The sequence below is a fragment of the Aedes albopictus genome, chromosome 3 (assembly GCF_035046485.1).
Source record: "Aedes albopictus strain Foshan chromosome 3, AalbF5, whole genome shotgun sequence".
Lineage (NCBI taxonomy): Eukaryota > Metazoa > Arthropoda > Insecta > Diptera > Culicidae > Aedes > Aedes albopictus.
Window position 1 is genome coordinate 446,813,986 of NC_085138.1, and position 17,850 is coordinate 446,831,835.

The 17,850-nt window shown below is 37.8% G+C and overlaps 1 protein-coding gene across 10 annotated transcripts in view; it reads left to right on the forward strand.

The window, feature by feature from the left end:
* Window positions 1-17,850, forward strand: part of LOC109425837 (putative polypeptide N-acetylgalactosaminyltransferase 9) — a 278,116-nt gene that overhangs the window by 249,570 nt on the left and 10,696 nt on the right. For 8 of the 10 annotated variants that reach the window (XM_062856750.1, XM_062856749.1, XM_062856758.1 and 5 more), the window contains 3 exons: window positions 8-226; window positions 290-523; window positions 988-1,092. In XM_062856750.1, the coding sequence (XP_062712734.1) occupies window positions 8-226; window positions 290-523; window positions 988-1,092 (558 nt within the window). Of the gene's footprint in view, window positions 1-7; window positions 227-289; window positions 524-609; window positions 721-987; window positions 1,093-17,850 lie in introns of all 10 variants that reach the window. The other 2 variants (XM_062856756.1, XM_062856757.1) reach the window with 1 other exon arrangement.

Genomic DNA, 17,850 nt, shown 5'->3' on the forward strand with positions numbered 1-17,850 from the left:
GTTACAGAGCACAGCCGAACCCGTGTGGTCTCCAACGATGGCCGGTGGACTGTTCTCGATCGATAAGGAATTCTTCGAACGGCTCGGAACGTACGATTCCGGGTTCGACATCTGGGGTGGCGAGAATCTGGAGCTTTCGTTCAAAACGTGGATGTGCGGGGGTACGCTGGAAATCGTACCGTGCTCGCACGTGGGTCACATATTCCGAAAACGTTCGCCCTATAAGGTTGCAATTGACAGTCTTAAAACCGTAGAAGATGGTCAAATGAATAACATTTTTTCTTCGTAGTGGCGAACGGGAGTCAACGTGATCAAGCGTAACTCGGTCCGTTTGGCCGAGGTATGGTTGGACGAGTACGCCAAGTATTACTACCAGCGGATCGGCAACGACAAGGGAGACTACGGAGACGTGACCGAGCGAAGGCAGCTGCGTGATAACCTGGGCTGCAAACCCTTCCGGTGGTATTTGGACAACATCTTCCCGGAGCTGTTCATCCCTGGCGAAGCGGTCGCTTCAGGAGAGGTAATTTGTTTGTTGTATACAATTTCTCGTTTTAGCAAACATTTTCTTCTAACTTTCTGAACCAATCAATCGAATGCGCAATCAAGGTAAGAAACATGGGATACGGAAATCGTACGTGTTTGGATGCTCCTGGAGGCAAGAAGAACCTGCGGAAACCGGTGGGACTCTACCCGTGCCACAATCAAGGCGGAAATCAAGTAAATAACAAACTTTTCTCCTTTCCGCAAAAAAAAAAGAAAAAAAAAACAATCGCAGGAGTCTGTTGGCCGTCATCACCGCAGTCGTCGCGCCCACCGTCCGTTGCCATGCCTACCGGAGTTTTCTGTTCTCGCTTACACGTTTTAATTTTGGCACAGCCTGCTTTTTCTGGTTACTCACAACTTTCTCTTTCTTCTTCACACCTTTTTTTCTCTCTTTTTTGCGTTCGTTTTTTTTCGGAAAATCTCATCATTCCATCATCCCAGGTAGCGAATCCGTGGTCAGGTTTGTGTATTGATTCGGCCGCCAAGCCCGAGGACATGCACACTCCGCTTGGCGTTTGGCCTTGCCATCAGGCGGGCGGAAATCAGGTATTTAGAGTCTCATATCCGCGTTCGTTTTGTTGGTTCGGAGAACCCCGAACCCCGTTAAGTGACATTTACCCGGTGACTGGGCGCTTGGGACGTTGCGTTTACTGACTTTTTTGAGGAGGTGGGATGGAACGGCTTGACAGTTGGACGGAGGTCCCTTAGATGCTAGAAACAATCGTTGAAAATTACATTTATAAATCGCTGCTGACTGACGATCCCCATTCATTCTAACAAACTAACCCCCTTGTAAAAACTGCAACCGCAAGAACTTATGCAGCTATTCTTACAAATATTTCGTTCATATTTTCAATTTTGTCCAATTAATAATTATTTACAGTGAAGTATAAACGTACATCTTGAATATATGCATTTAATCATTTTTCAAAGAAGTTAGATACCATAGAAACTGTTGTATACTGTTATGTTATGTTATTAATCTTCCAAGTTCATTGATCTTGGCCAATCGACACACTAATTCCGCTGTTACTTAGTAAAGGAGTAAGATAGAACTCTGAAATTTCCTGACTGTTCTTACTTTGGTTAAAAAATCGTGTTAAATCGATATACGCTGCAATCCAAAAGTAATAAGAGAGAATTCTGTAAAAAAAAGCCAGGAAATATTCTTGGTATATTCCCGAAAATAACTTTGGGGGAATTACTGAAGCTATTCTTGTAGAAGCATTGAAATCATCACTGAAGAAAACCGTCGAATTAACTCTGAATGAATTCCAGAAAGAAAGCCTTGAAGAAACTCTTGAATAATTTCCTGGAGGCATTATCGAAAAACTTTCAAGTAAAGAAATTCTGGAAAAAACCTTGAATTTATCTGAAAGAATTTCTTACAGAAGCTCGGGGATACTGTTATTTGAAATCCTTGGTAAAGTTATTGCATAAATCGCTGAATGTGTGCAAACAATGTCTGGAGGAATTCAAGGAAGGAATTTCTAGAAAAATTCCTGGGGCAATCTCTAGAGAAATTCCTGGAAGAATTTTCTGAATTTTCAGAAATTCTGAAACTTCTAAAGGATCTCCTAAATGAACTGCTGGAGGGATTCCAGCAGGAGTTCCTGAAGGAACCTTGGTATGGGTTTCTTTTGGAATTCCAGAGGAATTCCTGAAGGCATCCCAGCAGGAGTTCTTGAACGAATCTCATGAGGAATTCCCGGAGGAAACTTAAAAAGGGTTTGTGGAATCCTTGAAGAATTTCCCAAAATAATTTCTGGAGCAGCTCCTGTAAAAATCCTGAAAGAATCCCTGGAGAAGTTCATAGAGGAATCATAGAGGAAACCTGAAAAAAAAATCCCAGTAGGAACTCCAGAATTCCTGGAGGAATCCTAGGAGGAATTGCTACAGAATCCCTGATAGAATTACTGAAGGAGTTCCTGAAAGATTCCCTGGAGGAATTCTCGAAGGAATCCCTGGAGGTGCCCATGAAAGAATCCCAAAAAGGATTCCTGAAGAATCCTGTTGAATTCCTGAAGGAATCCTAGGAGGAATTATAGAAATAATGCCAGGTAGAATTTCTGATGGAATACCAGGAGGAATTCCGAAGGAATATCAGAAGGAATTCCTGAAGCAATTCCAGGAGGATCTCCTGAAGGAATTCCAGGAGGAACTCCTGAAGGAATTCCAAGAGGAACTCCTGAAGGAATTCCAGGAGGAACTCCTGAAGGAATTCCAGGAGGAACTCCTGAAGGAATTCCAGAAGGAACTCCTGAAGGAATCGCAGCAGGTGTTCAAAGAAGTCAAAAAAGAGTTCGAGAGGAAACCCTTAGAGAAATTCTTGAAATAATCCCTGGAGCAGTACTGAAAGAATCCAGAAGGAATTCCTGGGGAAATCTCCTAGAGGAATCTATGGAGGAATTTCTGAAGAAAACCCAGGTGAAATTTCCCTGTTCTCACCTTACTGGAATTGATTCCGGCATAAAGTTCTAGAAATTTCTCAAGGATTACCTCCAGGAACACCGCCAGACATTCCTTTGGGGATTTTTTGAAGATTTTACAATAATTTTCTGGGATGATTTCAGCAAGGATTCCACTAAAGATTCCCCTTAATTTTCCTTCAAAATGCATCCTTGTCCATGGACTTCGTTGCAAACTTCTCCAGGGACTCCTCCATGTAGTGTCTACCTAATAGTTGTGTGCATAGGATATCTACCTACATGAAATACTATTCATGACAGTACCGTAATGTCTATGTATGATTCACTATGTCTACCTAAGGTAGTATAAATACATAAGAGACTGCACAAGCCTCGGACTTGTTATAATTATTTATGTAACGAGTTGCAAAAAGTTGATTTTTTCAGCACGAGTCGTACATTTATCCAACGAGGCTTGCCGAGTTGGATAAATACGAAGAGTGTTGAAAAAATCGAGTTTTGCAACGAGTTCCATACAAAATTTTATGCAATTATTTTTTTCATAATGCAACCCATTTGAGTTGCATAATGTTCATAATGCAACTCAAATGAGTTGCATTATGAACATTATGCAACTATTTTTCATTATGCAACTCATTTCAGTTGCATAATGAGCCAGTTCGGAAAAATTGGCCATTATGATACCAAAATGAGTTAAATAAAATGTAAATTATGATACTGAATTGCATAAACATCTTTAATATTCTTCTTTTGGAGGATATAAAACTCCAGATGTTCTTTCAGGAATTTCCCCAAACATTTTCCTTTGCACTTCTTCAGCAGCTTTCAAGAAATTTCTCAAAACGTTCATATTGAAACTGGTTCATGGGTTTCCTAAAAAAAATCTTCAGAAATTGGTGCTGGGATTCCTTAAGGGATTCTAGAGAAATTTAAATCAAAGATTGCTTCATAAGTTCAGTTGGTATTCCTTCAAACATTTCTCAAGGAATTTCTCCCAAAATACATATTGTATTTTTTTTCTACATATTTTATCATTTCTCCGAATACTCTTCCAGAAGTTTCTCAAGTATTCTTCTCAGAATTTCTCCAGGAATTCTTTCAAACGTATTATCAAAAGATGCAATTCCTGGAGATCTTTTTATAGAGATTTGAAGATTCTTTCATAAATTCCTCTTGTGGTTTTTCTTAGGAAATTCAGAAATTCTTGCATAAATATTTTAAAATTTATTTCTTGAATTTCTCCAGAAGTACCATAATCAGGAATTACCTAATTTATTCAGAGATTTTCACGGGTATTTATTTGGAAATTCCTCTAGAAAATTCTCAAGAAATTCTTCTGGAAGTTCTTTCAGGTATTCCTTTGGACTTTCCTTCAGGGATTCTTTCAGAATTATTTTTTCAAAGATTCTCTAAACAATTCCTGCAATTTCTTATATCTGTTAAGAGTTTATACATTAAAAAGGGTTTTTGTATGCAGAATGATTAAAATGGAAAAACATCTTTCAAAACTTCTGCACAAACTACTATTTTACGGATTTGCCAAATATCCAAATTTGAAACATTTTTTTCGTATTTTTCTCACATGATATATTCGAAAACATGTTTCCTCAGATGGTTGATTGAAATTTTTTATAAAAATATACTTTGCGTACGGGTATTTCAGAATTTTGAGAAAACTGGAAAAATCAATTTTTCTATTTCTGGGTAAGACATGCTCACAAACATTCAAGTTTTTAAACATGTTTAACGAGAATAAAAATAATTCAATTTACACTTTATAAAGCTGGAGTATTTATTTTACTTATAGTGAAATTAAAATGTTTTTTTTTGCATTTTGTGATATATATTCAGAAGCTTGTTTTAGTGTTTAAATTCATTTTTCAGGTTCAAAAGTATATGTTTTCGATTCGAACTAAGGGTTGTATAATAGATACGCATGTAGAAATACACGGAAATATTTTTAGAAATTTTTATCGAGCTTAATTTTATGCGTAGAAAACAATTTGTCAAACGATGTTATTGAAAAATAAAGCAATTTGTGCAGAAGCTTTAAAACCCAAGTAACACACTTGTCACAGAAGAGTCACAGCGGCGCAGGTTTTTGTTGTGCAGAAGTCACTGTGACTTACTTCTAGCAAGTAAGTATTTATTTGTTAGGATTAAGTCACAGTGACTTCTGCGTAACAAAAACCTGCGCCGCCGTGACTCTTCTGTGACAAGTGTGTTACTTGGGAAGGTCTTTTAGGGAATGTTCTACCGCTTTCAAACGAAGTGTTAAATGCAAAATTTATTGATTGGCGTTTGATGTTAAAGTATTAAGGCAGGATATGTGTGAAAATAAGGTTTGTTTATGCATCCATTCCCAAATGGCAGAGCTGCAAAGTTGTGCCCATACTTTCTGGGACACCCTATATTTACCAAGATTTCGTCAAAAGTTTATTTTTTTTATTTCTTCAGTTGTTTTCTAAAAAAAATCTCCACATATCTAGAAGTCTTCCAGAAATTCCTCCATGTTAAGGGATTTTTGTGTACAAATTCCAATATTCCCTTCCTTTCCAATATCATAGAAGATGTTTATTGAGGGATAAAAAGAATAATTCCGCCAGTACCTTTTTCTACGATTTCTACAGATTTTTTTTTCAAAAGATTCCTTCGGGGATTCCTCTACGATTTTTTCCAGTTGTCCCTCCAGAAGTTAGACAAGCATTTTTCCTTGGAATTACTTGCAGAGTTCTTCCATAATTCTCATATGATTTTTTTCTGACAACAAAGGGGTACCTCAAGGTGTTTTTTTCAAATATTCTTCTAGGTATTATCCAAGGCATTCATCCAGAATTGGCACATGAGATAACTTCAAAAATTGCTACATAAATGTTTCTTCAGGAATTCCTACAAAAATAATTCAAGAATTTCTTCTAGAAATTTCCAAATATTTTTTTCAGGGATTTCTTGAGCCGATCGTCCAAGCATTTTCAACGAATTTTTGAAAATTCCTTGGAGGATTATCTCAGCAAATTTTGCAGTAATCTCAAAAGATATCCTAAGAAAGAGTAATTTCTAAAAAAAACTTGTATAAATATATGCAGAAATCACTGAGAGAATTTCACAAAAAAATTATTGGAGAAACGCTGGGAAGAACTTCCAAAAGAGGTGTTGTAGGATTTGTGTAGAAGTTTTTATAAGAATATCTGAAAAAATCCATTGAAAAAAGATTTGAAGAAATCTCTTGCTAAAAAATCCGGAAATTTTGAAGGAGTGTCTGGAGATAAAAATATCTTCTCAAAGAAATTTTAGAAGAAGTCCAGCAGGAATTTCTGTAGAAATCTTCAGTTGAATTTCTTTCGAAATCTTTGGAAGCAATTTTGAATGATTCTCCTGAGGAATATTAGAAAAAAATTGAAGGAATTTCTTAAGAACAACCTGAAGAAATACTTGGAGAAACTTCTCGGGAAACCCTAAGGGGTCGTCTATAAATGACGTAGCATTTTAGGGGAGAGGGGGGAGTTTCGGATTATGCTATAAGCCATGTATTATGTATGGGGAAATAGGCTACGAGGGGGATTTTTGGACGGCCCTTAGTGCAAGTCCTTAAAAAAATATCGAAAATTTTATCGGAAAATTCATAGAGAAATCCTTTGATAAAATTATAGGAGGATTTTCTAGAAGTATTCTTGAAAAAAACCCGTGGACAAATTTCCAAAAAAAAGTGTTCAATTCCACGAGAAACGCATTGATAATCTTCTGCAAAGATCTCTAGAAAAACTCATGAGATATTTCTGAAGGAAATTTCCATAGAAATTCCTTGGAAATATTTTTGAACGAATTTTTAAAGAACTCTTCGAGAATTATTGGAGGAATTGCCGGATAAATTTCTGGTTAATACATGAAGGAATACAGGGGATGGCCAAAATGTTTGGGATCGGCAACTTTTTTTCTCTCAAGAAAATGTTCGACATGCTGTAACTTTTCATAGAGTGCATCAAAAATTCTAAAATTTTAACTGTCTGTTCACCTATTATATGTGCATGATTGGTACAAATTTGAGCTCGATTGGTAAATCTTTCGCAAAGTTAGAATAGTTCCGGTAAAACACTATTTTTTAGAGAACTAATTTTTGACCTGCCATATCTCGGAAACCAGTGAACCGAATTGAATGAAATTTTTAACGTTTATCAACAATATATTGATACTTGATACGACGCTATAAAATGTTATATTTTCTTACGATGAATAAAGTTACACCGGTTTGACATTTTCACCCATATAGAGGAAAATAAGTCAAATTTACAATATCATTCAAAAATTACTAAATGTGTTATTCTTTCAATCCAAATAGGCTCTAATACATCTTATCAGAGATATTTTGAGAACAGAAGCAGAAAATCTTTGGACATCAACACTAAAATTTAATGACATTGATGTAAAAAATTTACATTTTTTCAAGAAAGATCCAAAAAGTTTCAATCCATAATAACTTTTTTCAACGTTCAAAAAGTACATATGTTTTAATGGCATAAGAAGCATCCAGGTATTGTTGATAAACGTTTAAAAGTTCATTAAATTCGGTTCACTGGTTTCCGAGATAGGACAGTTAAAAAAAATAGTTGTCTAAAAAATAGTGTTTTACGAGAACGATTCTAGCTTCGCGAAAGATTAACCAATCGAGCTCAAAATTGTACCAATAATGCACATATAGTAGCTTAACAAACAGTCAAAATTTGATAATTTTTGATGCACTCTATGAAAAGTTACAGCGTTTTGAACTTTTTTTGTGAGAGAAAAAAAAGTTGCCTATCCCAAACATTTTGGCCATCCCCTGTATATGGCAGATCTCCTGAACAAATCTTTGTATAAACTCTCACAGGAACCTCTGGAGTAAACACCAATCAGGGTTTCCTGGATGAGCCCTTGAAAAAAATAGGATACATTCATGTGGGAATTTACATTCTTATCCTTAAAGCAATTCCTGAACAAATCTCTAGTGGATCTACTGAAAAATAAAAATATTGAACGAAATTTTGAAGGAATATCTGAGAAAAATTTCTGAAGAAACTCCGGGAAGAATGTATTTAAGAATCTTTGAAATCATTTTTAAGGAAAACCTTGCAGAAAATTCTGGAAAATGCCTGGAAAAATTTTCCATTACTTTTATGAACGAATCCCTAGAAGAAATTCTGAAGAAAATTCTGGTGGAGTTTCAGAAGAAACCGTTAGAAATCTATTTAAAATATTTCTTGATGAAGTTTTTGGAAAAAAAATATGAAGGAATATCTGAAATGCTGAAGAAATTTAGGGATTAATTTTGGAAGAAAGTCATGGACAATTTCCTTGGTTTTGAAATTCTTGGCAAATCTATGGACAAATCTTATTAGAAGATCTTGAGTAAATTATCAAGGAAATATTTGAAAGTATCCCTTGAAGATTTTCTGAAGGAGTCTGCGGAAGGTTATCTAGAGAAATCCGTGGAAAAGTTTTGATTGTATTGAAGAATCGCATTTCTGAAGGAATGATTCCTGATTTCCTGAAAGAATTTTCGTACAGATTCTTGAAAAAAAAATAATTTAGAAAATTCCTTAGGAAACGACGAATTTTCTAACGGATTCAATGAAAGAACTCATGTAAGATTTCTCAGAGAAATCCAAGATAATATAAATATATGCAATACATCTTGGAGAAATCTTCGAAGGCATTCATGGCACAATTTATTGAAAATTTATTGGAAGATTTGAACTTTTTCAGCTGTACAAATTTGACGTTTTAGTTGAAAACTAGGATTTTCGTGCGTCAACTAATCTGCTTGTTTTCAATATATTTCCTAAACTCGCAAAGGCAGTCGTCGCCTGAAAATGGACCGTAGAGCAAAATCCATGTTTGTCGGATTTGTTGGAGACGAGTCGAGTGCCTCGGAGTACAGTATCGAACAATAAAAATGTACCAAAACCGTTTTCGGTTCTACCCCATTTGGCATAATGCCGTTTGCCATAATGCCATTGTGCATAAAAGCCATTTGGCATAACGGCCATTTGCCATAAATAATGGCCATTTGGCATAATGACCATTTTGCAAAACAAGGATTATGTACATTCTTACCAAGAAGCCTATTCTTCGTACTATACCAAACGGTATTATGCCAAATGGGGTAGAGTCCCGTTTTCTTATACAAACTAATCAACTTTAGATCTCAACCTATTGTTTTCATTTTTCTGTGACAAACTGCAGAACATTTTAATTTTTAAAACTTATGGAAAAAGTTCGGTAATAACTACACAGCGTAACAAAAATCAACTTTTGGTTTGTCTCAAGAGCAAACTTATGTGTCTCTGACAGACTTTGGGCCGCTGAATCCGAATCCGGGCTCAGATTTGCTCCAGCACGTCACAATTTTGAGCTATACCCCAATTTATAGGGCAAAATATGCGATTTCGGGCTTTTTCAACTGCCAGCCATTAAGCATGGAAATTTTTTTTTTAAGCAATCAAAAAGTAAATTGGTTAATTAACCTCTAAATTAACGACTCATGCAAAATAGTTCGTTTTACCAAATCAAATTTGATAGATAGATCAATAATAATGTTATTCCTTTACATGTCAAATGTTAAGCACCACCGGGTAATGCGTACGTTACAACTTTTTTCTCAAGTGTCGGATCACTTTGCGGTTTTCGGCAAAGTTTTTTCAGCATATCCCAAGCTATCCTCAAACTTCATTAGTTAAATCGTTTTAGACACAAAAATTCATTTTATGAGAAGAATGCAAAAAAACACGTTTTCCCATAGTAAATTCCATATAAATTTCAATTGCAATGCGGAATACGGGGAAGCAACCAATCGCTTCAAAATTTTGCACAGTTGTTTTGGACGCTAACAGGAATCGAAAAAGCTTTGTTCCAAAATATCGACAATGTTGACCCAGTCTACTATTGTATACCTGAGAGAGAGGAGACAGCTCACTGACGGCCCCGATGTTTACATTTATTCTTCTTACTTCTTTTCTCAATTTTGTGTGCCGCACAATGGATTGTAAATTTATAAATGGTCAAAAATGATTTGCATATTGAATTCGCAGCGACAGAGCATGGAAAATAAATGGATTCCTTGCGCTGGTTGAGGAAAACTGATCATCATTTTATCTTTTTTATTTAATTACAACAAACGGAGCGAAATTTTAATAAGATCTTTTTGATATTTGACCACTTCATATCATCAATGTGCGTTTTTCTGCTCGGTTCGCGATGACAGTTTGTGACAGGTCCTCCTTGACATAAAGTAGCCCGCATTCGAAGGCAGCTGTCTCCTCTCTCTCTCTCAGTTGTATACTAGCTGCCCCGCCAAACGTCGTACTGCCTGTCTCTAGGCCTGTCTACTATGTTATTTTAACATCCAGTTTCACTCCCGTCGAATAGAAGAAAAATAAAAAAAAAAACATTATTTAAAGGGAATTTCTTGATGGAATCGGCTGTCAAAACCACACAGTAGGCAGGCAGGACAACCTAGGATAGGATGTGCCAACAGAAATTCGCCTGCTTTGTTATTTTTTCGATCGATCTCGTCGAGAATGGAAATCCAGTGCTACCACCGGCGTCATGGTCGCATTTTTTTCCGCAGTCAAGTTCGCAGATTGTGAACAATCCTTGGTACCCATTTTACGTAATTTATGTTTAGTCCCTTGCTGTCAGAGCTGTCAGATCGGTGTAACACGCTAAATATAATTTACGCAAAAGGCAATTTACACGGAAAAAATACACGGTAATGAATATTTATTGGGTACCGGGCTGGACACCGAAAATTTAATGGTTTTCTTTGGTACATCGAGGTCTTGAAATTAGTCTATGGTGCTACCACTTTACTTTAAGGTGAATATATGACGAAGCCACAGGTAAAATTTTCAAAAGCACAAATCTGAAGAACCATTGGACGGTTTTCTCTGAAAAGTTGATCGATTGGTCACCACCAGCGAGTAACCAATCGATCAATTTTTCAGCGCAAACCGACACGTGGTTCTTCAGATTTGTGCTCTTGAAAATTCGGGCTGTGGCTTCGTCATATCTTCACCTTAATCCAAATCTTTTATACGATTGAAATTCGGATGCATATTTCGCACCGTAAATCACTATTTGCCATTGGAATAGCATAACTTGCAAGTAAATTTGCTTTCAAAAGAAACGTGCTTTCATTTATTGTGAAATATATCAAAAATTCAATTAATTTAGTATCAAATCAATGGTTTCTATCAATGTTTAGACATGGGAGTTACTTTAGGTTGATTTACATTTGAATATTTACTGATATTTTTGAGTCGATTAAACTTGAATAGAAAAATACAATGATTTTGAATATTGTTGTCACATGCTGAACCTACAAACTAACAACACGGCCAAACTAACAACAAAGCGATCTGATCGCAGCAAACGGATATCAATTTCGACCAATCAGCGACTGGTTTCCGTTTGACAGCAAAATGGTCTCAAATCGACTGAATACGTGACGCATCCTATCCAAGGGGGCAGCTAGTGTGGTCCACTACACGAATTTATGCTGGCATGCTTTCTCTCACAGCAAATCTTACGTTGAGCGGTGTCGGCACCTTTAAAACGACAAATTTTCTGTGAGAGTAAGCAGGCCAGCATGAATTCGTGCAGTGAACCATAGGGCAAAATTTCAAAATTTCTGTAAGAGTGAAAGAGAAGGAGAGAATTTCATGCAGTGCCCTATAGGGCACTGCATTGTTTTGATTTTGTATGGAATGTTGACGTTTCTTGGCCTTGTTGATTGCAAAAAAGAGTGAAAGAGTAGGAAGTGCAGTACATTATACGATAGAACATCTATTATTTATAGGGTAAAGGCCACCGGATACGTTTGTTCCACGTTTTAGCAAACATGTCTCAAAACAATATGCCGGAACAAACTCACCAAATGAATTCCAGTAATCTGACTCTTGATAAGAAATTGTTGACTTCTATTTTCGTCTCTCAAATTACATATCATTTTTTGCAAGCACTTTTCGTGGTAAAACAAGTCATATTCAAAACAACGGTGAACCGAGAAAACACGTGACAGACGTGCGTTTCAAACGCAATGTATGACCAGTCTGCTACGATCCTTCTTCACTGTTCGTCTATGGTGGATATCATACAGTTTTCCATTTATTTTGTGTTCTATTTTTTCAACCTTTCGCAGCTAAATATAATTGGTAATGTTCAGCATAACTGTCCTTATACATTATATCAAACGTCTATATCAGTTTTGTTCATTCCTACACAATAATTTGCCACTAATGAAGTGTAATCTTCATTAGAAGAAAATAAAGGTGAAGAAATGCGCCCACGGCAGTATTTTCACTGTATGTATGCATCGGCATGCGGGGCCTTTCTTAGTATTGTGTTAAATTCAGCGACAGAAAAGAAACATGAAGCGGCGAAGCAGACTTCGTTCCAGTTGGGAAGTCAAGGCAAAACAAAATATAAGGAAATACATATACGTCACCTGCATTATTTATAACTGTTTTACGAGTGGGATAGAATACACCATTAGGATACCGTTTGCGAAATACACTGGGAAAATAAAAGCACGATTCAGTCGTGAACCGTTGCACGGTAATCATCAGCTACCATCGCACCACGATGGTCACTTCTTTTGTGACAGTACCGAATAATGTTGGAACTCCTGCCTGGACAGTTAGCCAATGCAAGAACAGCGCTGCCGGAACCCAAGAGTATTCCATCCCGCCCAATCAACGGCTGTCGGAGCAGTACGACGGGTCATGGAATTTGGCTAATTGTACACATTTCAATCAACCGCTGGAATTGCTGTCTTTCATATTCTACACCACATGCATGGGCATTTGGATAAGCAGTTATTATGTTCGGAACAACTCCACCAGGAAAACCATCGAAATGCAGTTCTCCTGTGGGAAAGATCGAGTCACCCTGGCGATCGCTTTCGATGAGGAGCATCTTTGTGTGGACATGGCCGTCGATGGCATTTTCCTGGACTACTTCGATTGTGGCCTGCTACGGCGGGGAGATTCCTACGCATTTGGCGTGCAAGAGGGTCACAGTATGGATATCGTTCAAGTTTGTAGGAAAGGACGTTTCTACAACTCGAAGCTGGCGTTGGTAAGAGTGAACCGGACGATTGGGATTGAGGAAGCATGCTCGTGTGGGAACGTTAGTGGCTTCAGGACCTTTTGGGGACGAATCAAGCAGTGTAGCAGGGGGCTGCACAGAGGAGTTGTTATACGAGCAGATGGATATCTAGTAATGCTGATTGAGCTGATAATAATTGTTATTCTGATTATTGTTTTCGTAAATTTACTTGGGTGTTGATGCTGAAGGTAAGATGAAGCTTAAACCCGATGATGTAATCACAGACAAACAGATGTTTCATTTGGAACAAAGTGCGATTAAAATCATCGTCACAAAAGAATAATCGCCCAATGCTAGTTACGCCGTGTTTCGCAAACCCACTGAGCAGTTGGCGGTAGTGAGCAAACGTCAAACAGGAGCAAAAACGATGCGAGCGCCATGAGCGAGAGATTTGCGAACTACAGAATATTTGAACAGTCTGTTAAAAAGCCAAACGATGGTAAGTGGGTAGAGTGAGACGTCTGTTTGTCTGTGATATTATGACAAACTGTCAACGAATGACAGTTATTCAAGTTGTATTATTCGAAACAAAATGTAATAAAAATGTAAATCTGCGAAATCATTCCTACGTTGTCATCAATATATGCCACTTGACTAACCACAATACCCATTGCAGCTACATCCATTTGCATCCAAGTAAACCTAGACATATTGATTTAAAATTTGTGTAAGTCTATCTTGGCAGCAGGGGTGCCAGGTGATATTTTCAAATGTCTTCTCAAGACACGCTAAAATGTCTTCACACTCTGTATTGTTGCTTTGGTATAGAACTAATGATAAAAAATCAAAATTAATGCTTTGTTCTCACTGCTACATCAAGTAATATAGCGTGATGACCTTGGTGATGACATCCTATATCAAGAAAGGCATTTACACTACGCCGACATGATATAGCTTACCGTTTATGTTGATGAACTAAAAAACTACTAAACTAAAAAAAACTTCGAATGAGTGTACGAATAGTGTAAGAATAAGGTACGAAACTGATTACACTCATTCGAAGAGGGTATTCTGCTTAGAGGGTTCGAAAAGTCGGTATAAGATAAAAAAAAACAACTGACCTTCGGCCGAATGGCCTGACACTTTTTCAGAAGACCCTCAGGGATTCATCCTGGAGTTCCTTGTAAATTCCTTCTCGGGAGTGACTCGGGAATTCCTCTAGAAGATAATTGGGCATATCTATGGGAGGTTCTTGGAAATTCATCCAGAAGTTTCTCGGGAATTTCTCCAGGAGATCCTCGGGAATTCATCCAGGAGTCTTTTGGGAATTATCCCAGGAGTTCTATGGGAACTCCTCCAGGTGTATCTCGATAATTCGTCCTGGACATCCTCGGGAATACCTACAGGAGATCCACGGGAATTCTTCTTCAGTTCTTTGGAAATTTCTGCAGGACTTTCTCGGGAACTCCTCCAGGAGTTCCTTGGGAATTCCATCAGAAGGTCCCCGGGGATTCGTCCAGGAGTTCCTCGGATATTTCTCCGGGAGATCCTCGGGAATTCCTCCATCAGTTATACAGAAAATCCTGCAGAATTCCATCCAGAATTTCCACGAAATTTTCTTCAGAAGTCTGCCAAGAACTCCTCCAGCAATAATGCAAGGTTCCTCGGAATTATTTCCAAGAGTTCCACAAACATTCCGGGAATTCCTCCAGAAGATCCTTGGGAATTCATCCTGGAGTTCCTAGGAAATTCTTCAAAGAATTCTTCGGGAATTCCTGCAGGAGCTTCTCAGCAACTATCATTGGTACGGGTCAATTAGGAAGTAGCAACCCTAGATATGTGCGGTCAGTCTAAGCTGAGCTCTAAACAAATTCCTACAGGAGGTTTTCGGAAAATCCTCTAGGAGTTCCTTGGGAATTCTTCTTGGAGTTCCTCGGGAATTCGTCCAGAAGTCCCTCGGGAATCACTCCAGAAGTATCTCGAGAATTCTCCAGAAGATCCTCGGGAACTCCTCTTAGATATCCTCGAGAATTCCCACAGAAGATTCTTGGGGCTTCCTCTAGCAGTTCCTCGGGAATTCCTGCAGGACTTCCTCGGGAATTCCTCCAGGAGTTCCTCAGGAATTCCTCCAGGAGTTCCTCAGAAATTCCTCCAGGAGTTTCTCGGACTTCCTCCAGGAATTCCTCAGACATTCCTCCAGGAGTTCTTAATTCCACGAATTCCACTAAGAGTTCCGAAAATTCCTCCAGGAGTTCCATGGGTATTCTTCCGGGAATTTCTCTGAAATTTCCCTAAGATATCCTCGGAAATATCCCTAGAAGATCCTCGGGAATTTCTCAAGGAGATCCTCGAGTATTCCTCGAGGAGGTCCTCGGGAATTCCTTCAGGAGTTCCTCTGGAATTCCTCCAGAAGCTCCTCGGGAATTCCTCCTGGAGATCGTCGGGAGTTACTCCAAGAGTTCCTCAGAAATTCCTGCAGTGGATTCCTCCAGGAAATCCATTTGGAGATTCCTCCAGGAACTCCTTTGGAGGATTTCTCCATAAATTCTATCTAGGGACTCCTCCATCATTTGAGAGTTCCACCAGCAACTCCATGTGGAAAATCCTTCAGGATATTTTTCTGGGAATTCCTGCATGAGCTCCATCTACGGATAGCTCTAGGAATTCCTAATGACGAGTTTCCAAGATCATTTATAAGATTTCCTCCAGAACTTCCTCTTTGAGATTTTTCTAGAAACGTCTTATAGGGATTCCTCTTGAAATTCAATCTGGAGATTGCTTCAGGAATTTCTTCTAAGGATGTCTCCAGGATCTTCATCTGTGAGTTGATTCAGGAATGCCATCTGGAGATACCTTGAGGAATTTCTGCAGTGGATTCTTCTAGAAAATACATCGGGAGATTCCCTCAAAAACTTTCAGAAAAAATTTATAGAGATATTGTCTCCTAAAAGAAACTCTTAAAAGATTCCCAGAAAGAATTCTTGACAGCTTTCCAGAAGGAGTTTTTTGAAGAATCGCAGTGAAAATCTGTGAGAAACACCTAAGACTATTTTGTAAGGAATCCAACAGAAGCCTTGTAGGAATTCCCCAGTATAAACTTCAGGAGAAATTCCTTGACAAATTTCAGAGGGATTTCCCTGGAAAAACACCAGGGAAGAATACTCCGGGTGAATTCTTAGAAAGAAAAAAAAAAAAGCTCATAAAAGATTCCCATAAGTAAGTTCAAAAAGAACTACTGGGCGCCAAGTAACTCCTGCAGGATTTCAGAATGAACTCCAGGAAGGATCCCAGATGGAACTGTTAGAGGTTTTCATAACTTCTGGAGAATTTTTAGAAGGTAATCTTAAAAAAACTGTGTAGTTATTTTTTCGTCATGTTTGCGCCCTTAAGACCCATGCATCTCTCCCCGCTGACCTCAATTTTTCAATCAACAATATTAAGTTCGTTTACATTTCACTTTATTGTACTACATCTTATAATTGCCTTCGTTCTAAAAACGATATTATCAATCATCACCATCACAAACTTATTTTCAACCACCTTCTTTGTCACTTTCAATGCCTTATTTTTTTAACCTTTACCACAGTCATGCCTATCTCTACTTTCATTATCATCGTCTATCATCAATTCTTTCTTATTTTCAATCTCTTTTCTCTCATCGCTCATCTCTCATCTTTCATCTCTCCTCTCTCACCTCAATTTTTCAATCAACTATATTCACTTTGTTTACATTTCACATTATTGTACTAGAAACTTCGTTCTAAAAATGATACTATTAATCGTCACCATCACAATCATCCTCATTTCCAACAACCTTCTTTGTCACTTTTACTACCTTTTATGACCTTTACCACAGTCATAACAATCTCTCATATCTCATTATTATCATGTATCTTTTTTTTTCTTCTCTCTCATCTCTCATCGCTCATCATCATCTTTCATCTCTCATCACCCTCTTTCATCTCTAATCATCATCATCTCTCATTAGCATCATCTCTCATCTCTTATCTCTCATCTTTCATCATAATCATCTTACGTTTCTCATTTCTCGTCTCTCACCTACCATCTCTCCTATTTCGTCCCTCATCTGTCAGCTCTCATCATCGTCATCATTTCTCATGTGACATCTCTCATCATCTGTCAACTTTCATATCTCATAACTCACCTCTCATCTCGCATCACTCACCTCTCAACTTTCATCTCATTTTTCACCTCTGATTTTTCATCTCCCATCGCTCATCTTTCATCTCTCATCGCTCATCTCTCATCTACCATCTCTCATCTCTCATATTTCGTCCCTCATATTTCATCTCTCATCTCTCATCGTAATCATCTCTCATCACTTATCTATCATCTGTCACCTTTCATCTCACATCTATCATCACCAACATCATCATCATCTCTTTCCATCATCATCTCTTATCTCTCACCTCTCATTTCTTATTTTTCATTACTCATCTATCATCATTATCAATCATTATCATTAGCACAGTAATACCAATCTCATCTCTCACCCCTTATCTTTCATCTCTCATCACTCATTTCTAATCTGTAATGTTATCTCATGTTTCATGTCTGTAACATCTTATCTCTCGTCGCTCATCTTTCATCTCTCATCGCTTATCTTTCATCTCTAATCTTTCATCTCTGATCATCGTCATCATCATCCTCATCATCATCTCATATCTCTCATCTTTCGTCCCTTATCTTCAATCTCTCATCATCATCTTCTCTCATCTGTCATCTTGCACCTCTCATCTCTCATCACTTATCTCGCATCTTTCATCTCTCA